This window comes from Dioscorea cayenensis, chromosome 12 (genome assembly GCF_009730915.1).
Source record: "Dioscorea cayenensis subsp. rotundata cultivar TDr96_F1 chromosome 12, TDr96_F1_v2_PseudoChromosome.rev07_lg8_w22 25.fasta, whole genome shotgun sequence".
Classification (NCBI taxonomy): Eukaryota; Viridiplantae; Streptophyta; class Magnoliopsida; order Dioscoreales; family Dioscoreaceae; genus Dioscorea; species Dioscorea cayenensis.
Window position 1 is genome coordinate 4515637 of NC_052482.1, and position 24505 is coordinate 4540141.

Here is a 24505-nt window from a genome sequence, read left to right on the forward strand (position 1 = left end):
ACATCAAAAATGATAATTGGGCAATCAGAGGGAGCATGTCCTCCACCACAACCGGTGCAATTGGTCACGGCCGCCACTCTATTCGAAGCTATAAGATCTAGCTTCTTACTCAAACTCTCCACTTGGGCCGCCAATGAAGTTACCGCATCAATTTCATGGAGACCGGCCACCTTTTTCTTCTCTCTAGCGTTCCACTGGTAGCTATTTAACCCCATTTCCTCAATCAATTGATGAGCCTCATCGGGGGTCTTGCTACCTAAGGTACCTCCTGCCGCCGCATCCAAGAGTTGCCTTGTACTCGGGTTCAAACCATTGTAGAAGGTTTGAACAATCATCCACTCCGGCAATCCGTGTTGCGGACACTTGCGCAGGAGTTCCTTGAACCTTTCCCATGTCTCAAATAGAGACTCCAATTCCAACTGCATAAAGGATGAGATCTCATTCCTAAGATTTGTTGATTTTCTGGGAGGGAAATAACGGGCTAGAAAAGCTTCTACCATCTCCTCCCATGTAGTGATTGATGCCCTAGGTAATGAGTGTAGCCACTGCTTTGCTTTCCCCTTTAAGGAAAATGGGAAGGCTCTCAATTTGATGGCATCATCCGTCACACCATTTATCTTCAGCATGTCACACACATCAAGAAAGCTCTCTATGTGACTATTTGGATCCTCATCAACCAAACCGTTGAATTGTGCGGACTGCTGCAGCATATGGATGAATGCCGGCTTTAGCTCGAAATTCTGAGCTGTAATTGGGGGACGCACAATACTCGATTGTGTCCCCAACACTGAAGGTCTGGCATAATCGGATAATGTCCGTTGTTGCTCATTTTGTTCTGCCATGTTGTCAGATCCTTCTACTTCTAAATCAGCTGAATTAGGCTGTTCTTGTATAGGTTCTTTCCCTTTACTTCGAAGTGTACGTTCAAGCTCAAGTTCTCCTTCAATCAATATTGATGGATTCCCTCAAGTCATAACCTAGAGCTGCACTAAAAGTAAAGAAAAAGAAAATCAGAATGATGATAGAATAAGAAGATATGAAATAGAATGTGTAGTGGAATAGCTAAGAAAACAAAGTGCAAAGTATCTCTAAACGCCTAGCTCCCCGGCAACGGCGCCAAAAACTTGACAAGTTCCCCTTGCTTATATCCCACAAGTGCACGGGCTTGTCGAAGTAATAATCCCGGGTGAGCGGGGTCGAATCCACAGGGAGTAGGGAGTGAAAATACTTAATTTGATTCTTAGCTATGTGGAAGATCAATTGTGATAGGTGTGAAATTGATTCAATTCTCAACAATAAAATCAACAAGTGAAAGAGCAAAAGTAAGAAGAGGGTAAGGCAATCGATAAAGATGGGGTACTCGGATAATGCTTCACCTAGGATAATCGCTTCAAGTGCAAGAACTCTCTATTATGATTCCTAATCAATGCAATGGTGAGTCGTGGAAATCCTTACATACATAGTCCCAAATCTAAGGTCAACTATGCCTAACTCTATACATGTCCCGGAGGAGAAATCGAACAATCTCAACACCTCGCACTCGTATAGAGTTGCAATGAACTCTAGGGATTCCAAGTGATAAATCTCTTCCTAAATATAGACCTAACCCTTTGGTCCAGGCGGAAGGTCCCTAGCCACAATTAAGCCCTAGATACTAAGATCCTCTCAACGCTTCACTCCATTGCACGCGCAACTAGGCCCCAGCGGAGGTTCATCCCTTAGACTACTCACTCTATTATGGCCACAAAGAACTCAAGGAACGGAGGTAGAATCTATCACGCCGGAGGGGAAAGGGGACGCTCCTGTACCTCTCGACTCACCCTCTCAACCCTCTCTAACCTAGCTTTGTCTAACGCTCGTGGTGTGTCACTCACTCACAAGGTTACCAACAAGAACTCTCAACCCTAGTGTCACTCTAGGGAAATGTTCATACAATCAAGCATTCAAAGTTGGAACTCACAATAAACATCAATTTATTGAAAGCATAATAAAGAAGTTCAATGAAACGAATACATCCTAGGGTTCACAATCATCCAAGTACCCACTAGGGGTTTAGCTCTCCATGGATCTTAATACAATCAAAGAAATCGAATGTAAAAGCAATGAATCCATAAAGAAACCCCCTCGATGGTCGTGTCAATGGTCTTTTGGAGAGTCCTCTACACGTCGTCCAAAGATTCCTTCGTCGGGTATAGGATACGCCTCAATCGAAGCTCCCCTACCAACCTTCTTCCTAATGGAATCATAATGTCAGAGCTGTAGAACTTCTCCAAAACCTTGGCCAATACCCCTCGAAACCTTAGCCGAAGTCCTCTCACAAGTTGGGGAAAAGATCGAGAAAAGAATACCAAAATTGGGGCTGAAATCGGCTTTAAATAGGGTCCGAATCGGGCGACTGCACGGGCTTGTATGATGTCACACGCCCCTGTGGAATTTCCACACGGGCGTGGATAATTTCCACGCGCCCGTGTGGATTCTCTGTTTCTCTGATTTCTCGTCCGGGCTGCTACAGTACTTGCTATAGTGTTTTGCTACATTAACCTGCTACAGTACTATGCCGGAAATACTCCCGAATTCCATACTTTCATTGGGGTAACGCAGACCGGCACATGTTTATGTCGTGAATCACTTGCCTCTTCATTGATGTGCACGTTGGTGGATCTCTTGTTCTTATATGCATAAATCAGAATGTTCGAGTGTGACTGCCTTTGTGCCCCTCCAAATGAATGTGCTCACTCGAATACGAGGAGGTTGGCACACACTCTAGCATCTCACACCTGAGCTATGTCTTTGAGTTTGAACCTTAGCAAGATCTCCTCCAAAATAGGTGCATTATGATCCACATTGGCCTATTTCCTTCATACTCGGCCTCACAACCCTACCTAAATAAAATTAATATAAAAACACACATATTATTGTAAAAACCTGAGAAAAGTAATGCTCAACATAAGGAATGAACTCTTCGCATTCATATCGCACAAGCACTTATCAATCCCGCAAGTGCACGGGTTTGTCGAAGTAATAATCCCGGGTGAGCGGGTATCGAATCCATAGGGAATAGAGGATAGAAACACTTAATTTGATTCTTAGGTATGTGGAAGATTAATTGTGATAGGTGCGAAATTGATTTAATTCTCAACAATAAAATCAACAAGTGAAAGAGCAAAAGTAAGAAGAGGGTAAGGCAATCGATAAAGATGGGGTACTCGGATAATGCTTCACCTAGGATAATCGCTTCAAGTGCAAGAACTCTCTATTATGATTCCTAATCAATGCAATGGTGAGTCATGGAAATCCTTACATACATAGTCCCAAATCTAAGGTCAACTATGCCTAACTCTATACATGTCCCGGAGGAGAAATCGAACAATCTCAACACCTCGCACTCGCATAGAGTTGCAATGAACTCTAGGGATTCCAACTGATAAATCTCTTTCTAAATATAGACCTAACCCTTTCGTCCAGGCGGAAGGTCCCTAGCCACAATTAAGCCCTAGATACTAAGATCACCTCAACGCTTCACTCCATTGCACGCGCAACTAGGCCCCAGCGGAGGTTCATCCCTTAGACCATTCACTCTATTATGGCCGCAAAGAACTCGAGGAACAGAGGTAGAATCTATCACGTCGGAGGGGAAAGGGAACACTCCTGTACCTTTCGACTCACCCTCTCAACCCTCTCCAACCTAGCTTTGTCTAACGCTCGTGGTGTGTCACTCACTCACAAGGTTACCAACAAGAACTCTCAACCCTAGTGTCACTCTAGGGGAAATGTTCATACAATCAAGCATTCAAGTTTGGAACTCACAATAAACATCAATTATTTGAAAGCATAATAAAGAAGTTCAATGAAACGAATACATCCTAGGGTTCACAATCATCCAAGTACCCACTAGGGGTTTAGCTTTCCATGGAGCTAAGTACAATCAAAGAAATAGAATGTAAAAGCAATGAATCCATAAAGAAACCCCTCGATGGTCGTGGTCGATGGTCTTGTGGAAAGTCCTCTACTGTCAGTCCAAGGATTCCCTCATCCGGTATAGGATACGCCTACGTGAAGCTCCCCTACCAACCTTCTTCCCTAAGGAATGACGATGTCGAGCCAGTAGAACCTCTCCAAAACCTGGCCAATAATCCCTCAAAACCCTAGCCGAAGCCCTCTCGCAAGTTGGGGAAAAGATGGAGAAAAGAATACCAAAATCGGGGCTGAATCGGCTTTAAATAGGGCTGGAATCGGGCGACTACACGGGCGTGGATGCTCCACGCACCCGTGCGAAATTTCCACACGGGCGTGGATAATTTCCACACGCCCGTGTGGATTCTCTATTTCTCTGGTTTCTCGGCCGGCTGTGAACAGTGCTGCAGTAGTACATGCTACAGTGCTCTGCTATAGTATTCGGACTGAATAGCTTCCCAATTCCATACTTTCATTGGGGTAACGCAAATGGGCACACATTCACGTCGTGGATCACTTGCTTCTTCAATGGTGTACACGTTGGTGGAGCTCTTGTTCTATGTGCATAAGTCAAAATGCTCGAATGTGACTGCCTTTGTGCCCCTCCAAATGGATGTGTCCACTCGAATACGAGGAGGTTGGCACACACTCTAGCATCTCACACCGGACCTATGTCTTCGCGTTTGAACCTTAGCAAGATTTCCTCCAAAATAGGTGCATTATGATCCACATTGGCCTATTTCCTTCATACTCGACCTCACAACCCTTCCTGCATAAAAGTAACATAAAAACACACATATTAGTGTATAAACCCAAGAAACGTAATGCTCAACATAAGGAATGAACGCTTCGCATTCATATCACACAAGCACTTATCAGTCTAAGTTCATCAAGATCAAGCTTCACATACATGGTATAGGGCATAACAGTAATGCTTTCCCCCGAGTCCGCCAGTGTATTTTCTTGAACTCCACCCTCAAGTACACATGGAATTATGAAGCTTCCCAGATCTTTCAATTTTTGTGGGAGCTTCTTCTCCAAAATGGCCAAGCAATTTTTCATGAGTGCAACTGTATCCTCTTCTTCCAATTTTTTCTTGTTTGTTAGCAATTATTTTAAAAACTTGGCATACTTGGGTATTTGAGTTAAAGCTTCCACTATCAGGATGTTTATGTGAAGTTGCTTGAAGATGTTGATGAATTTCCTGAATTGAACATCTTCCTTATCTTGCTTCATTCTGGACAGATAGGGAATTGGAGGTTTGTATTCAGACGGCTTTGATGAACTCTTTGGTGGAGTTTCCTTATTTTCATCTTGCTTGCTCTTTTCAATATCTTTCTCCATTATGTTAGGGTCTTCCACTTTGGTTACCCTTGTTTCCTTGACACTTGGGTCAACTCCGACCCTTGTCTCAACTTGTTTCCCACTTCTAAGGGTAATGGCCTTCAAGTGCTCTCTTGGGTTCTCCTCAGTGTTGCTAGGAAGACTGCCTGAAGGTCGTTCAGAATTTGCTTTAGCAAGCTGCCCCACTTGATACTCAAGGGATTGTACAGAAAGCTTGAAGGTTCCACAAAATGGAGCCTATCTCATTGAACTGTCTAACTTGTTGAGCAAGCTGAGCATTCACCTTGCTGAACTGAGTGTCCATACTGCTGGTTATGCTATTAAACCTTGATTTAGTGTTAATCATGAACTTGGCGAGTACATATTCAGTAGTGAATCTCTTCTCCAATATTGGTTGTTGCATTTGGGAACCTTGTGGAGGTGCTGCAGCTTTTTATTGTTGCCCCTGATTCCATGAAATGTTCGGGTGGTATTTCCACCCCGGATTATAAGTTGAGCTGTAAGGATTCCCTTGTGGCCTTTGCCCCCCAATATAATCAACATTCTCAATTGGGGCGATGAAGGAGCTAGCAATAAGACATTGGGAAAATCCATGCCCTCCACCACAAGTGCTACAACTCAACACTGACTCTGACTTCGAGCTACTACCCATGAGCATGTCTAGCTTTCAAGACAACACATTAACCTTTGCGTCAAGAGCATCATTAGCATTGACTTCATAAATTCCAGCCCCTTTTTGTGGTGCACCTCTTGAGGACCAATGAGATTCATTGCTTGCCATTGATTCGAGGAGTTGCTCAGCTTCGTTGGGGTATTTGTTACTAAGAGATCCACCCGTTGTGGCATTAATTAATTGACGAGTTTCATAGTTCAACCCGTTGTAGATGATTTGAACCCGCATCCAAGAAGCAAAGCCATGATGGGGGCATCTTCGAAGAAGGTCTTTGAATCTATCATATGCTTTAAATAATGTCTCTGACTCTCCTTGTTTAAAGGCCCAAATTTCTTACCTTAGCTTCGCCGCCTTGCTAGGAGGAAAATACCTTCCCAAAAATTTTTCAACCATATCTTTCCATGTTTTGATCGATCCTGGTGGTAAGGATGTGAGCCACCGGTATGCTCCATCTCTCAAACTGAAAGGGAATAGTCGTAGCCGGATCACATTGTCTATTACCCCGTTTATCTTGAAAGTGGAACAGATTTGAAGGAAGCGGAAAAGATGATCATGGGCATCTTCATTTGCAAGACCATTAAATTGGACTAAATTTTGGACCATGCCGATGGTGCTTGCCTTGATCTCAAAATTATTTGTGCGATGGATAGCGCTTGCACACTAAATTCTTCGTCTGTGAATTGCGGCCTTTCATTTTTGGATAAATACGTCTTTCTTCGGCCATGATTACAGATTCTGTGTCCTCAATTTCAATATTTCTTTCACTAGTGCTTTCACCCACTTCTCTAAGTCTTCTGTGCAAGGTCCCTTCAATCTCTTTGTCAGGTGCAACTAGATTTGATGGATTTGCTCGTGTCATGCACTGTACCTTGCAAAGTCAAAAAAGATAAAGGAAGTTAAGCTCAAAAAGAAGTTGGATATAAGAAAAGAAGAAATAAAAGAAAAATGGTTAGAGCAATAAGCTAGAAGTTACCTCGAATTCCTTAAGTGTCCCCTGTAACGGAGGCAAAAACTTGGTTGTTCGCCCGCAAGTGTATGGGGTCGCCAAGTAATACCTTGTGCAAAAGCCTAAGGATCATATTCCACGGGGCTCAGGAGCTCCTATTACTCCTCCATCACTTACTTTCTAACCTTACAACTTAAACATGGTATTTCACTCTAATACATGCAATAATACAAATAAATCACAAGCATAACAATTCCAAGGCAAGCAATAAATTACAAGAGCAATGATGATGATAAATTGGCCTAGGGATGAGGATCCCCATGAGGGGTCATCATGGTATATGGATGCATGATAATAGTGAAGCAAGCGTGATTTAAACCGAAGGATTTCAAGAATAGTTCAACCCCAATTTCTCGGTGATTAAACCCTAATCCCATACGAATGTCAATAAGGATTTCTCCTTAATTACATTCCTATAATCGCATTAAGTGTAAGGAAATTCTGCAATAAGGACATACTTGCTCTAAGTGTATCCTTAAGAATCGGAGGGGTTACCGACACCCAATCTCTCGGCATATCGATACAGGAATACCCCTTCTAGCTCATTAAAGATCTAGTACATGCGAGTAGGTCACATCTACACATACAACTCAATAAAGAACTAAGGATCTCTCCATTTTATAGTTCTAGATATGAAGAACAATGAGCCAAGATATAAATCAAACAAAATACATTCCAAATGAAGGTTTAGCATCCAAAATACATAATGAAAACACCCAAGGTTCACCTACATCCGGTGGCCTTGGGGGTCTAGTGTGCCATCATACAAACAAGTATAACAAACTCAACAACAATAAGAAATAGATGCATAAATGGCACTCCCTAGTCTGAATGATGATGAAGAAGATAAATGCCAGCCGAATGACGCTTCCTCTAGCCCAAAGAATGCCGAATGCTCCTCCTCCTTTGATGATGAAGCTCTCCCCTTGAAGTTCAAGCTCTTGATCCCTTCCAAGCTTCAAGCCAAGCTCTACCAAGATGATTTCTTCGTTTCTCCTCTTCTTTTTCCCCAAAGTGTCGGTTGCCCCAAAAGTCCAAAAAAATCCCCACAAGAATGGCCTCCAAATGCCCTCATATACCCCTGGTATACTCACCCTCCAAAGCAGCGCGTATGCCTCTAAAAATAGACTCAACAATCCCCCCAAAATGGCCTTCATACTGGCGGTATACTGGCTTAATGAGGACCTCTATACTAGTGGTATACTGGCTAAATGAGGACCTCATTTAGGCCATATGGGGTAGGCAAAAGTGCACTCTAGCACTCATAATAGTATCCATACTAGCTCAATGAGCACCTCATTGAGCCAGTATGCCTTCAAGCACACTATCCTCTTCTCTGGCTAAGCAATCATCCAGCAGGGCAGCATTGAGCCAGTGTGCCATGGTTCAATTTCTGACTTGAAAACTCTCCAGGTGCTAAAGTGACAGCTAAAGTGGTCTTGCTACAGTGCCAATGCTGCAGTCCACTGCTACAGTGCTCCATCTATAATACTTTGCTGCAGTGAATACTCTGGAGTACCGCGACATGGTTTTCTTCTCTTTTTCGCCCAAGTTGTATCTTCGTGCTCTCCGTGGCATTTCTGTGCCTTGCAAAGCAAATAACACACGATTAAGCTTAAAACGGGCATCAATTCTTATAAAAATACATGCTAGAGGTATAGAATAAATATACTAGAATACGTACATTTAGACACTTATCAACCAAACAAAGCCCTACTGAGCACACCCAAAGTAGGGGACAAAACCAAAGAAAGGTTCTTGATATCACAAACAAAGTAGGCCAAGTAAAACCAGGGAACCCTTATTCAAGTAGTACAATTAAATCTTAACTAAGTGAAGTAATTAAATAAGTCACAATATACATAAATTAAACCAAAAATTAGATCCGCCAAAACAATTTCTAAAACTAAATAGCTGAAAAAAAATCTAACTTGAAAATAATAGTACAAATAATCGGTGATAAAGGCATAAATGTATGTATTTTATACATATAACTTCTATACTATTCATGTACTCTTTGATAAATCAATCTTTTTTTATGGTTTAATTGGTTTCATTCGTGTTACAGGCCTCAAAGAAGCCTAGGTGATCTCTACGATGCAATTGGTTTAATTGAGAAACAATGTAACAAGTATAGTAACACTAAGTATTGGAGAAATGACAAAGTCTCAGGTTTTCTTGATGGCCAACCTGATGACCATGAAGATACCCGTAAGCTAGCTGGAGAATTCTGCAATCACTATAGCAGTTACTATAGCACTTTACTGAAATTTCAGCAGAAATCCTGAGGCTTTCACGGGCATCCTTAAGCCCATGAAACAAAGTGTGAAGCCAGTTGATAAGTGTTTAAATGTAGGTGTTTACATATATATCGTATTCACTTTGCATGTATTTTGTGAGGTTTGATGCCCGTTTTGTGCTTAATCGTCTACTATTTGCTCTGTAGGGCATAAGGAAGCCATGGAGAACAAGAAGATATCATTTCGGCGATAAGAAAAGAAAACAGGAATTTCATAGCATCCCCCATACTACCCAGTATAGGGGTTGTATGCACTGTAGCAGCGGAATGATTTGGAGTTGACTGCCCATATTTCCATACTACCCAGTATACGGGGTTGTATGGACCCCGTATGAAATGAGAATCTAGGGTTTTTGAGTGCTATCCAATCCCCATACGACCCCTATATGGCCTGTATGTTGTGGGGGGTATAAATACTGGCTTTTAGGGCAGAATAAGGGGCTTTTTGTTGGGCTTATTTTGGGAGACCACTTGAGAGGCTTTGGGGGACCTTGGGAAGGAGAAGAAGGGCAAGGAAGCTAGGAGATCATTCAAGGCCAAGGTCCAAGACTCTCAACGCAAGAAGGCAACATCATTCAAGGGGAGATGAACAATGATTTGAAGGAAGGAGACCCGTGGCTAGAGGAAACATCATTCGGCATTCCTTTGGTAGGGGAAGCGTCATTCGGCATATATTCTACCTCCTCCTCCACCATTTCATCTAGGGAGTGTCACTTATGCTTTTCTTTTGTGTTTCACTTGAATTATTGCTTGTTGTGGGATGATGACACACTAGACCCCCAAGGCCACTGGGTGTTGGTGAACCTTGGGGGGTTTTATCATGTATTTTGGATGATTATTTATTAATTCCATGCTTGGGTAATTTTGAGATTTAATCCATTGTTTTCATGCTAAGTGCTACACTAAGAAGAAATCCGTAGCTCTTTTATGAGTGATGCATATAGATGTGACTTGCTCGCATATATTAGATCATGAATGGATTAGAAAGGGATACTTGTATCATCACACCGAGATATCGGGTGTTTGGTAGCCATCCATGTAGGTTTAAGCCGAAGAAGAGTAGGCTTACTCCTAAGTGAGATTTCCTCGTACTTAATGCAATCGTAGGAATGTGGATTTGGAAGAAATTCCTATCTATGTTCGTATGAGATTAGAACTCAATCGCCGAGAAATTGGGGTTGTTCTAATCTTGGAAACTCATGGTCCATTTTACCCTTGCATCTTTTATTCATCATCCATGTTTCGTGATAACCCCTCAAGGGATCCGCATCTATAGGCCTTTGCATTACATTGAGTTTCTTGCTTGCTTATTGCTTGTTCTCTCTAATTTATTGATAATTTTGTTTTAGTTATAATTGCATCTAGTAGAGTAAATTCCCTCACTTGAGATCTTAGGTTAGATAATAGCTCGAGAAGGAGTAATAGGATATCCTTAGCCCCGTGGAATATGATCCTCGTGTCTTCACACGAGGTATTACTTGGCGATCCCGTACACTTGCAGGGAAGTAATCACCAGTATGAGAGGAGTTTAAAAGTAACTTTAAGGGCATTTGTTCAGGATTTTTTTCCCCTTTCTTGAGCTTTCCACTCTCCGAACATGGATCCAAGGTGAAGAACGACGTTTGAGGGTATTTCTGAGGAGAAAATTGATAGAAGAAGCACATTCCAGCAAGATCTACCCTTGATCCCATTTGCAGAGGTGCGGAGACGATGAAGGAAGCCGCCCTCGATGCGGCATTTGTGGAAGCTTTCAAGGGAGTTTTATTATGCTTGTTTTAGTTGTCCCGATTGTATTGAACCTTGTATTTTCTTGTATGGACAGCTAAAACCCAAGGTTATTGAATGCCGGTGAACTTTGGGGTGAACTTGCTTGTTTGGATGTTTTGATTACTTTAATGCATTTGATTGGTTTGTGGTTTAAGCCTTATATTTTTTTATTGTGTCAAATTACATGAGAACTCTGTGTTTTCTTTCTAGGTTGTACTTGGATGTATGACTATCACCCTTGTACTAGACTCACTTGGTTTAAAAGGGATTCGTGTATGAATACGACATGACCATCGGGTATTTCATACCCCTCAAATCATTACGGATGAACCTAGGTATTGGGTTTGACCCTAATTAGAGACTTCCTTAAGCGTAATGCAATCATCAGAGGAGTTGGTCAGAAGAGATTCTAAAACAATACTTGTATAAGATTAGGGATTAATCACTATGACCATTTGGGTTAACCTACTTTAGTTTGTCTCTTGGACCAAAACCATCATTGGTTTGTGATCTTAACATCCTTCTAGCTTTAGTAGCCTCGAGGGGATCCGCATCCATGACCATCCTCTTCCATAGAAATCCCTTTCTTTCACCATGCCATGTAGACACCTCCTTTTAGTCCTTTTTACCCTATTTAGTAATTTAGAGCACTCACTAGAATTTGTAGGCTAGACGGGTAAAGAGAAAGGAAGGGTAGCTCCTTAGCCCCGTGGAATACGACCCTTGTGTCACTCACATGTATTACTTGATGACTCCATGCACTTGTAAGAGTTACATCAATCGGCATTATTTAAAAAAAAAGTTAAACTAGAAATTGGGGGAATTGACATACTAGTTGAGGAAGAAGAAGAAGAAGAAGAAGAAAACTATGGCCATGACAATAAAGACCCCAACCAATGATTAAATTAATAAATGAAGTAAACCCTAGTAGGCATTCATGATGTGAGTTATTGTATCAACAACTAAAATGGAAAATTATATAAGGTGCACCATTGATAGAGACATAAGACATGAAATCAATACACCAAAAGAAAACAAAACTATAAATAAAAAGGACAAAAAAACCTAAAATAAATATTCAATGAAGATGATCCTCTACAAAAGAAAATATATGATAGTAAAGAATCTCACTCAAAAATAAAAATGAGTGAATAACAGAAATAAGAAACCATGTCAAATAGAATATCAGGGGAAAATAGTACACCTCTTCAAGTGCATGAGATAAATCCTGGCAAGCATGATATGAGGTATACAATAGAGAGAATTATAAAAAAAAAACTAAGTAAAATCATTGAAAAATAGCACCCTTGGTCAAGACTACAATTAAATCTTAACAAGTATGAAATGAGCACCTGAATCACCATACAGATAGAAAAAGTTAAATAAGGCACAATTGTCAAGTACAAAAAATTAGTGCACCACAAGAAAAAACAAATTAATTAAGATTAAAATAATAATAATAATAATAATAAAATGGCTAAACAAATAGGAAGAAGAAGAGAACCAAAGTGAAATTAGTGCAGCAGCTGTAAAACCCCAAAGGAAAATACTAGAAAACAAAGTTAAATATGCAATTAAACTGATCTATGAATTGAATCCTAAGAAGCATAGTGTGAAGTTCTTGATCAATAAAATTATATGAAAGAAACCCAGTAGATAATTAGCAGGAACAAAACATAATAAGAATGAAAGTAAACATGCCATTAAAATGATCCATTGCTAATAATATTACTACTAAATAGAAGACAATCCAAGCGTACATGCCATTAAAAGCATATGGAAGAATTGAATTGAAAAGGGCAACTATAACCATGATATGAAGATCCCAAACAAGAATCACAAGAAAACAAATTGGAACTAAACCCTTATAAGCATGGTATGAAGGCTTTTATCAATGTCTGTAGAGAAAAAAAATTAAAAAGCCAGCATTCATGTACATAACAAGGGAAAATCAAAATAGAAAAAATAACAATTCAGTCGAAAACCAAATTAAACAGGTTAGAGAGTTAATATATTAAAAATAATAAAACCCGATGACAACAGTAGACAAAATTTATAAACCAAATCATTTAGAAATTAGAAAGCAAGGTAAATGGTAGCAAAAAAAGGACAGTTGATTTAGGTAGGGGAAGGTGATCGACATTGTGAGGAAGGCCACCACCACGGAGCAAGAGAGGTAGATTTGCTGAGAAGAGAAGCCTAGAAGACTAGACAAGATGGGGCTTGGAGGCGTGATGGCTTGGGGTACATTTTGAAGAGAAAACACAAAATCGGAAATGGATGATCAAAAGTCACGCACATGATATCACTCTGCCAAAGTCCTACATTACTGAAATTCATCAAACTTCTGCTTCTGCCTTTTTTTCCCCTTGGAGTCAAATGATTGAAGTGGGGAGATCTCAGAATTGGTACATCCTCACTTCCGACCCCACTTCCGCAAACTAAACACCTTGAGTTGTCACATCAACCCCACTTCTGTCACTTTGGCCCCAATTTCAACATATCTTTAGAAAAGTTCATAATGAAGTGCATACAAAAAATAATGTGTTTTCAAGAATAATGAAACCCATGAATAGTAAGTTTTATTATCTAAGGTAGTGTTTGTTTGGAGGAATTTGGAGTTACATGTAACTTGAGTTACTTGATTTTTAAAAATCCATTGTTTGTTTCACAAGATTCTAAAAACCCATATAACTCAGATTACATCCAATGAGAGATTTGGTTTTACGCCCAAATTGGGCATAAGTCGAAATCCCGGGAGTTAAAAATCCTTATGTGATGCATATATATGTGTGTATATATACATATACATATACATATTAATGTATATGTATATATCATTTTTGACCTGTATTTTAAAAATCAACTATTTTCAGTTACATTGTAATTGGAAATCCACTGTATTTAGAAGTACATCCAACCAAATGTCACACAAGTTGAGCTTTTACCACAGATCAAAGTTGCTACTAAAACTCCTAAAATCTATATATATATATATATAATAGAATAATTTTAAATTTATATTAGGATTATTTTAATTTAATTAATACATCCTTCTTTTAAAATAACTTCAATTATTATTAAATTTTTAAAAAAGTGACACTTAAATTTTAAAAAAATGAAAAATAATTTGTAACAGTAAAAGTACATCTTCTTGTAAACAAATATGAATTGTGCTTCCATTAAATCCAATTAATTTCCCTATGCTTAACTTTGCCCTAATGCACTAACTTGGGTTAATTTATACTTCCTTCCTTTCATATTAACAGTCACATTTCAAAGATTTATTGCCAAATTTTTTTTAATTATTATTATTTTAAATTTTATTCTTCTTGTTTAAAGCAATGTCTATTTATTAATAAAAATAAATAACTTTAATAAAAATAAATATATCTTATCATAAGTTTTTTATTAAATTTTAAAAGTTTTAATGATAATTTTAATATTTGTGTAAAGTTTAAATATAACAATTGATATAAAACAAGAGGCCGATGTGGGTCAATTTTTTCTACTGTTTTAAAAAAAAAAAATAAAATCCTCTTTGGAAGATATAGCTGTAGATATTATATTAGTAGTGTAAAGAAGAAATCATGGTTTCTTGTTAAATAGAGCCATACATAATTGGTTTGAATAAAGATTGAACGGGTCCAAAAAATTAAAATAGAAGGTTTTCTCATATTCTATTTATAATATTAATTTTATACATTATGAAAAAGTTAATAAAAAAAAGTTGAAAGGCCATTTGCACATATTAAAACCCAAGCTAAATATTATAAGCTAGTTTATAGGTGGCAAGTTATAAATAAAATCAAAGCAAAAGACTACTTCGGTATTTTACAAATTAAAGTGAATAAGTGGTAATTAATTTTGCTTAGTGGCAAAAAGGAATAAAAATAAAAACCTCCTAAAGTATGCATCAATAATATATAATATATATATATATATATTATAAAGTGCACAAATTAAAATAACAGTATGCACCGATATAGAGTTAATACTTTAACATATCTGTGCATTCACCGTATGTGAGGTAACATATTATATATATATATATATATATATATTTACAAAGTGGATAAACCATATTAGGAGTTTGTACACGTGTGGAACATTAATAACTCAATATATTTATGTCCTTACCCTACATGAACTAAGGTTCGAACCCGTCTCTTTAGTAAAGAGATGAACACTATACAGATGACTTGATGCCAATAAACCAAAAATTCATTAGCATATATTATATATATATATATATATAGCTTACCAAGTATTATTAAAACAATTTGAGCCATTTGTTATATTGTATCTTCAGGAAACTTTCATTAATAATTCTCCACGTCTAATTTTTGCGACTAACTCTCGTGATATTGGTTTTCATGATATTAAATGCACGAGAGTAACGTTCTAAAACTTTTCATTACAGAAAAATCAACTATAATAACTCCCCTAAAGACTTTTCATTGTCCATATATTAATTAACTCTGTTGATTATTGATTTTTGAGTTTAAGCTAGTAAATTTGCAGTTAATTAACATGACACCTACTTGAAATTTAATTACTTTCCACAAGTAGACGATGCTAGCTCAAATTAGAGTTTTGACACTTCTAACAATCCTGATATTACTTTTCATTGATATTAAAATGCACTAAACTAACTTCCTACCACTTTTCATGACTTTAAAATCAACAACAATTTCTCCCTAAAAGACTTTTCACAATCCAAATATTTATTAACTCTCTTGACCGTTGATTCTTGAGTTCAGTGTAGTTTATTTGCATTTAATTAACCAGTTACCTACTTAAGAACACAATTTTTGTATTTGAAGATAATTTATCTTTAAGATAGTTTTTATTTTTCAGTTAATACTCCCTTTGTTTCTTTTTATTTGTCATAAATCCATGTTTATTTTTATTTGTCATTTTCAAACATCAAGAAGTATATATCATTTTTTTTTTTAAATTACTTTTAACATTTTATTCAACTCTTTTGTTGGAATTAAATATGAGAGAGAAATGTAAAGATATAATTTAAGAGTAATTTAAAAAAAATAATTTTTTATAAAATTTTATAAAATAACTAATTTTTTTAACACGTGAGATTCGATTAACCATAATAGATAAAAAAGAATGGGGGGCGTAATTTTAAGCGCATGCATTGAAGAGGAGGGAGGTACAATTTCAAGACTTTTCTTTTTCTTTTCCATTATTTTGACTTTTCATCTTCTTTGGGAATTAGGTAGAACCTGAATTTTCTGTACCTTAATAAATTCATCTTCTTCTAGACTCCTTGAAATCAAGGGAAATAACAACATCATAGCTTCACCAAATATGATTTATCAAAATAATCATCAATTTGTTTCAGAAGATAATTCTCAGATTAATAAAATTCATACGTCATCTTCATGAATCTATTTAAGTTCTTCCAATATTCTTCAAATTTAATCTCCATTTAAGCCGAAATGAACTTTGTTTAAGAACTCAATGCTCACAAACTCAAGAAACAAGATTAACCAAAAAATTAATTGTTGAGAGGAGAGAGAATATATGGAACTTTTTCTATTATTAATTACTTGAAATAATTTTTTTTATTTTACAAACCACTCTCACACTCTCACACTTTCTCTCACTATGCACTACTTCTCTCTCTTGATACCTATGCTCACTCTCTCTTGATTAGCTCTCATTCAAGTTGCTTTAGCTTGCTTCCTGGCTTCTACTCTTCACAAATTTATAAGAGCTAATGTCGGTTGGAGGAAACTTCAAGTATGGCGGTGCTGATTTTTCCAGAAGCTAAAGGCGGTGCTGATTTTTTCAGAAGCTAAGTTGATGATGATAATTCAAGCTTCTTCTAGAAGCTTCAAATGGTGACATACTTTATCACTCCCCCTCAGCACCGACTTTTCCTGAATTGATGCTTTGCTGAGAATTCCTAAATGTGCACGTAAATCTTCAAACTTCTTTGTGCTGAGTCCTTTAGTGAAGATATCAGCAACTTGCTCTTCTGTGGGCGTTAGCTTTATGTGGACCTCACTTTGCAGCACTTTTTCTCTTAGAAAGTGGTAGTGTACCTCAATATGCTTTGTCCTTGCATGAAACATTGGATTTTACGCTAGGGCACACTGCCGACTGTTATCACGATGAAGTATGACCTGTTCATTTTGGTTGGTGAAGATCTCTTAGTAATTGCATCAACCATGTGCTTTCTTATGCCTGCCAGTACGCTCTCGTACTCGACCTTGATGGTGAGAGAGATACGGTGAGGGTCGCCTCTTCTCGCACCATGACATCGCCTCCCCGATCCCAAGCGAAGATATAACCTCGTAGTCGATCGTCTCGTGTCACAATCTCCAGCAGTATCGCAGTCGCAATATCCGAGTTACATGGCATCCTTCACCTTTTTCGGTATAGAATACCGTAATCTGTAGTTCCTTTTAAGTATCGCAGATCTCATGAACTCGCTTCCAAATGTGGCTTCTTTGGATTTTTGCATGTAACGACTTGCTACTCCGACTGCATATGCCAAGTCAGGTCGAGTAAGAGTTAAATAGATAAGACTACCTACCAGTTGTCGATACATCCTTGGATCTTCCAAGTCTTTCCCTTCTCCTGCACGAAGCTTGATGTTGGGCTCCATTGGTGTAGATAGTGGCTTGCACTCCAACATCCCATATGTTTCTAGCGGATCCTTTGCATACTTTTTGTTGATATAGGGAACATACCTTCCTTTGTCTTCTCAACTTCGAGCCCCAGAAAATGCTTCAATTCTCCAAGCTCCTTCATCTGGAACCGGATTGAAAGATTTTCCTTTGTGCACTGGATTTCTTCAGTGAGATCTCCGGTTAAGATGAGGTCGTCAACATACACCAGTACTATAGCCATCTTGCCTCCTGTGTGCTTGACGAATAGGCTCGAATCTGATGCTGTTAACCTGTAGCCACTTTGTACAAGAAATTCTGCAATTTTCCCATACCATGCTCTTGGAGCCTGCTTTAAGCCATATAATGCTTTCTTGAGCTTGCATACATACTCTGGATGATCCTTGCTCTCAAATCCTTGTGGTTGATCCATGTAGATGTCTCTATCAAGCTCTCCATGTAGGAAGGCATTCTTCACATTCATCTGCCAAAGCTTCCATCCTTTGCTTGCAGCTAATGCCAATAGTACTCGCACCGTTGTTATCTTTGCTACTGGACTGAATGTCTCATCATAATCTAGTCCATACTGTTGTAAAAATCCTCGTGCCACAAGTCGAGCTTTGTACCTTTCGATTGTTCCATCTGCTCGAGTTTTCACCTTATACACCCACTTGCACGAGATTGGTTTTACTTCTTCTGGCCTTGGCACCAACTCCCACGTCTGATTTTGCTTGAGAGCTGCTATCTCTTCCTCCATTGCTTTCTTCCATTTATCACTTTTTACTGCTTCTTGATAGGATGTTGGTTCTTCAACTTCCATGATTAGTGCAGCATTTGCATACTTAGGATTGGGATGTCTTACCTGGATGATCTTCTTAAAGGTGGAGGCATTTTCTTACGTAGAGTCTTCTTGACTTCTCCATGAACTCCCGTCTTCCATGGGCTCTTGGTCTTTGATGATCTTGGACTTATGTCTTCTTGATTGTTGTTGGTATCTCTTGAGCTTGGTCTTGTAGCTTTGTTCTTCGACTATTGGCTCAATCTCCTTCATATTTGGTTGAGCTCGAGTGCATTGAAGGCCACCAAGCTGAAGCTTCATCAAAGACCACATTTCTGGATGTGTAGATGCGTCCAGACGTCGGATCACAGCATCTCCATCCTTTTCTCTCATCATCATAGCCGACAAAGATGCATCGTACCGCCTTCTTGTCGAACTTGGTACGAAGATGATCTGGTACAAAAACATAACACACACATCCAAAGACTTTGAAGTGACTTACTGTGGGTTTGATCTTCCATAGTCTTTGGAATGGAGAGAGAAAACCCATCTTCTCTTGTGGAAGCCGGTTGATGATGTGAGCTGCCGTTCTCATGCATTCAGCCCAAAATCTCCCTGGCACATTCTTAGCATGTAGCATACTTCTGCATATCTCTGCTATATGCCGGTTCTTCCTTTCAGCAACACCATTTTGCTGTGGGGTGTTGGGGCAGGTCAGTTGTCTTCGAATCCTATTCTCCTTTAGATAGACATTAAACTCTTGAGAGAGATACTCTCTTCCATTATCAGTACGAAGACATCGTACCTTCTTGTTGAGCTCATTCTCCATCTTCTCCTTAAACTCCTTAAACTTGGAGAATGCTTCAGATTTTTCTTTCATAAAGAACACCCATACGTACCTTGAGAAGTCGTCGATAAAGGTCACCATGTATTTGGCACCACTGATAGATGCTTGATTGACTGGTCCAAATACGTCAGAGTGCACCAACTCCAAAGGCTCCTTAGCTCTAAATTTAGATTGCTGGAAGGGAAGTTGATGAGCCTTACCGAATTGACACCCAGCGCAAATTGTGTCAGTTCGTACTTCTATGTCAGACAGGCCTTTGATCATTGACTTCTCCACCATCAACTTTAGCTTGTGGTAGCTCACATGCCCCAGTCTTGCGTGCCAGAGGTCAGACGTCTCGTTCTTCCGGATCTTGTCTACATAGGCTGATTCCGCAGACATCACATAGATAGACTCCAGTTTGCGACCTTCCATTACTGGAGTGCCTGATTCCTGTAGATTGCGGTATACCTTGACTTCTTGTGACCCGAATACCACATAGTTTTCCTTGTCTTTGTCGGTTGTGAGGCTCGACAGCGAGTTCTTCTTCATCCCGGGAACGTGATAGACGTCCTGCAACTTAATTTGATCTGTATTGAAGCTCGGGGAGATAAGTGTCTTACCAATGTGGGTGATGAGCAGCTTGGAGTTATTAGCTGTCACAATCACCTGCTTCCCCTTATACCTCTCCAGGCCCTCTAATTTCTTGATGTCACCTGTCATGTGGTTGGAGCAGCCAGAGTCGATGATCCAGTCATTCTCATAATTGATTTTCTTCTGCTTTGTTATTGCTGTCAGAGCTACCATCTCTTTCTCTTCTTGCTCCTCCACTTTGGTGGTGACCACTTTTGCAAATCTTTCGCTCAACATCCCACTCTTCTTCACTATCATCACCGTCCTTGATGTTTGGTATCTTGGAAGCTTCTTGATGTTCTTTGCATTTCCTTGGCCTTTCTTCTTATGCCAGCAGTCTCGTGCATAGTGCCCCTTCTTTCCACAGGTTTGTAGCGAGTCATCTCGATCTGTCACCTCCCTTTAGATGGGACTGATTCTTTGGTACTCCTTTGACTGTGAGCTCCCCCTAAAAAGTCAGTCTTTTCCTTTGGCCTCTTTTTGTCGGCTTGTTTTGTCTTGATTGTAGGTCTCGCTTTGGGTTGAATCGACCCTTCCTCCTACCACTGAAGAGTGCCTCCTCCTCTTGCTTCAAGGAAACACCGACCCATCCGCTTAGCTAATGCTTCTTGATTGGCGAGCATATTCTCCGACTCCAACAATGTTGGTTGTGTTGGCTGACCTCGAGCAATGACCCATAAAAGCCACTGTATTCAAGTTTAAGGCCATTGATAATTATCCTCCTCATTCGCTGCTCATTGATCTTCTCTTCAGGGCGACCTGTGCAATCTCACTGCATAGTGATTTTACCTTGGTGAAATCTTGGGTCGATTGTCATACTTCCTTGCGAGATTGTCATCGACTCACTTTCAAGTAGTTGGAGACGAGCATCATTCTTCTTGGAGAATAGTGTGGCGAGAGTGTCCCATGCAACTTTTTGGTGTAGAGCATCTACGATATACTCCAACAACTCATCTTCCACAATTTGTTCTCGGAACAAACATCGCCTTACACGCCTTGATGCGCCACTTTCGCAGAGCTTCATCTTTTGACTTCTTTGCCGCTAGAGCCTTTTTCTCCTTTGATTTAGAATCACCAGCAGCATCTGCCACTTCTTCAAAAGTGACATCTGGTGGAGTCGTTTCCAACCCACCTACGACCTCCCATAGGTCCTGTCCTTGTAGATAGGACTCTATGCAGGCCTTCCAATTTATGTAATTATTATTATTTAATTTCTTTAAACCACCAGTCGTACCTGTGAACTCCATTGCTATGTCTGGGTCACCTGACTTCTAGCAAGCCTCCTCGGTAGAATACCGGTACCTCACTTACTCCGACTGGCGAACTTCTTGCAACACTGGTGAACTCCTTATGCTCGGGCACTCGTCGATGATCTGGCAGAATCTTCCCTGTAACCTGTCTCTGATACCAGAAATGTTGAGAGGAGAGAGAATATATGGAACTTTTTCTATTATTAATTACTTGAAATAATTTTTTTTATTTTACAAACCACTCTCACACTTTCTCTCACTATGCACTACTTCTCTCTCTTGATACCTATGTTCACTCTCTCTTGATTAGCTCTCATTCAAGTTGCTTTAGCTTGCTTCCTGGCTTCTACTCTTCACAAATTTATAAGAGCTAATGTCGGTTGGAGGAAACTTCAAGTATGGCGGTGCTGATTTTTCCAGAAGCTAAAGGCGGTGCTGATTTTTTCAGAAGCTAAGTTGATGATGATAATTCAAGCTTCTTCTAGAAGCTTCAAATGGTGACATACTTTATCATTAATGATGAAGTATTTATGGAAATGATCATGATCCACATACTTATTTATATTTATATATATATAAGTGGATAAACCAAATGCATTATTTACATGTTATAAGATTCGAAAGAATCCAAACCTATAAATTAATACTCATATATCTTCATTTTTCAAACTTTGTGCTAACGTACTAAAGAAACAAGATTAGCCAATGTTTAATCATCATGTTGATGTGGATGATCATAATCCTCAAAATTATAACATTGCAAAGAATTCAAACCTATAGTTTAAGCTTCAAGAATGAATTATTAGGAAGTTAAGTTCATGAATTCAAGAAACAAATTTCAGCAAATCAACTAATCATTGAGTATTGATGCAAATGATCAATAATAATTTCCAGACTAATTTACATATTATAAGATTGCAAAGAATCGTACATGAGTTAATGAACAGGTCAATCGACAGTCATATATATATATAAATGAGAAAAGTTCCTACATTAGAAAATCTACAATTTCCTCTCCAATCCTAACAACTTCACAGGAGAAAACCTAATCTTAGATTCAGAAATAGTCTCAAGTTTCGGAGACCAAGGCCGATCTCTTGGACCAACGAGCTGCTCATAATGTCTTCGCAGCTCCGGCGTGCTACAAAGAGAATCATTCTCAAAATCATCTGTGTCACTTTTCCTACTATCACCAACGAAAACTCTCATCAACAACTCCGGTGGAACTTTAATAAGCATCCTTCCATTCTCACCTTTCACATACTCAAAAACGCACTTGCTGAAGTTAATCGGAGAGCCTTTGTTCGATGATGCAAGAACTGCAAGCGAAGCAGCGGTGAGTGTTTGGCATCGGAAGCAATCAATAGGTATAATGAAGTACGTCTCATGGCTACGAAGCTCATCGGAAATGGAAAGAACAGGTAAAGGGTGGCCAATGAAGAATGAGTCTGCATGACAAACTAAGTGATCCGGATATTGGAAAAGGAGTTCTCCGGCGAGATGTTTCTCCTTCAAGTAGGCGATGTTGCCACCCCAGAAGATAAGTTTCGTAGGTCCTCTAGAGCTCGGTAGGATGCAGGCATTGCCCATGGTTGACTGGTAGGTTGATGGATGAAAACAAGAAGAGAAGAAGATGGATGAAGGGTTGGCTTGATTATGTGGGTTATATAGGGAAAGAGGACGTTGGAATTGGAGGACTATTTGATAATTTTGATTTAGTCGGTGGTCAGTTGTGACGGCTGTGGCCGTGAAGAGAGAGAGAGAGAGAGAGAGAGAGAGAGAGAGAGAGAGAGCCCCGCTTTAATATTATTATTGTTTTATTATTTTGATATAATAACAGAAAATAATGGTAATGTAATATTCTAAATGAAAAAAATTCCGTTGACTTCTGTTTATAGGAATATATTAAAAAATATAAAAAATTTAAAATAAAATAAAAACTCAATGAAGATTTTAATAATCAGTGAATTAAATTTCTTATATATTCTAACAAAATCAACCAATAAACAAATAAATAAATACCATTGAGAGAAATTTGATAATTATAGATTAATATATTAAATTTGTAAATATTTATAAAATATAAAAATAAATGATATAATTAGAAAACACTAGTGTATATGAGGTCATTTATCAATTTAAATATTAAATTTGAGTAGTTTTTTATATTATAATTATGGTTTTAATATTATATTTACTAATTATTAATTTTTATTATATTTTATTATATTTTAATATTGATTCCGTTTCAACCCCGGTTCAACTATGTCGAACACATTGACCCCTAACCTCTTGATTTAACTGGGTCAATACCTGAACCGGGTCTGACAACCTTAGTGATCAACATATGTGAGTTGAGGTATATATATCAAATTGTTCTTGGCTTGTTCATTTCAATAAAAAAACAAAAATACATGCAATCTTCTTGGTGCATTGATGGATTCACTGTTTAAAAATTTTATTATTTATTAACAAATTGAAGAAAATAGTTTTAAAATCAATAAAATAGTATCAAACTATACTGATTCTACCAATAAAAAAAATGTTGTTTTAATAAAATCAGCAAATTATTATAACGTAAATATTTTAAAACTGTCCATAATTGAAGAGCCATCGCTAACCTTTTCCTATTCATTTTTTTGAGAAAGCAATGACCGCAAGCAGGGGACGTCTCGCGTGTGGGGAGGCAGGCTCAGCACCGGCCACGTGCCTTCACGCCACGTGGGGACGTGAGGGTTTGATCTCAGGGTCCTAGAAATGAACGTTCTGCTGAAGGGACCCGATCTGCGATTGGCCAAAAACCGTTGGTTTTTTCTATTCATTTATACATTTGTATTTTTGTATGGCATATATGCATATTTATTTATTCATTTATTTAAGTGGTTAGTCATGCCCCCACAGGACCACATTAGACCCACGCGCACAAAACACTGAGTTTACATATTAAAACAATAGAAAAGGTCAAAATACAATAGTAGTTAATTTATCATTTTTTTTTATATTTAGCACGTGAATTGTGTGGGCCGGATTCATATATATATATATAATTATTTGATAAGCTTGGTTAATATTTATAGTGCACGCTAATATTGTTGATTACATTGCATCCAAAGAATTTCCAAATCTATGAAAAGTGTGTGCCTTATTTCTTTTTCAATCATAGGGTTATAATTTTAATGTTGGCACAGACTAATTTCTTTAACATATTTTCTGATATATTCATTTTTTTAATAAAAAAGTTTTCAAAATTTATATATCATGATTCATGTATCAAAAAGTGATAATTGTCAGCATACGTTCCTTCATGATAAAATTGATATATATATTAATCAAGTCCAAA

General features: G+C 38.4%; 1 protein-coding gene and 2 non-coding genes across 3 annotated transcripts; 2 read left to right on the top strand and 1 right to left on the bottom strand.

Annotated features, from left to right (window-relative positions):
* Nucleotides 1-345: 345 nt before the first annotated feature.
* Nucleotides 346-452, top strand: LOC120274254. The gene has a single exon (XR_005540785.1). It is a non-coding gene; the product is annotated as a small nucleolar RNA R71 (small nucleolar RNA).
* Nucleotides 453-6209: 5757 nt separating this feature from the next.
* LOC120274337 lies at nucleotides 6210-6316 on the top strand. Its single transcript, XR_005540864.1, has one exon. It is a non-coding gene; the product is annotated as a small nucleolar RNA R71 (small nucleolar RNA).
* Nucleotides 6317-22027: 15711 nt separating this feature from the next.
* On the bottom strand, nucleotides 22028-22787 carry LOC120274022. The gene has a single exon (XM_039280766.1). It carries the CDS (start codon nucleotides 22753-22755, stop codon nucleotides 22168-22170), a length of 588 nt encoding a protein of 195 aa, XP_039136700.1. The 5' UTR covers nucleotides 22756-22787; the 3' UTR covers nucleotides 22028-22167.
* Between the last annotated feature and the right edge of the window lie 1718 nt (nucleotides 22788-24505).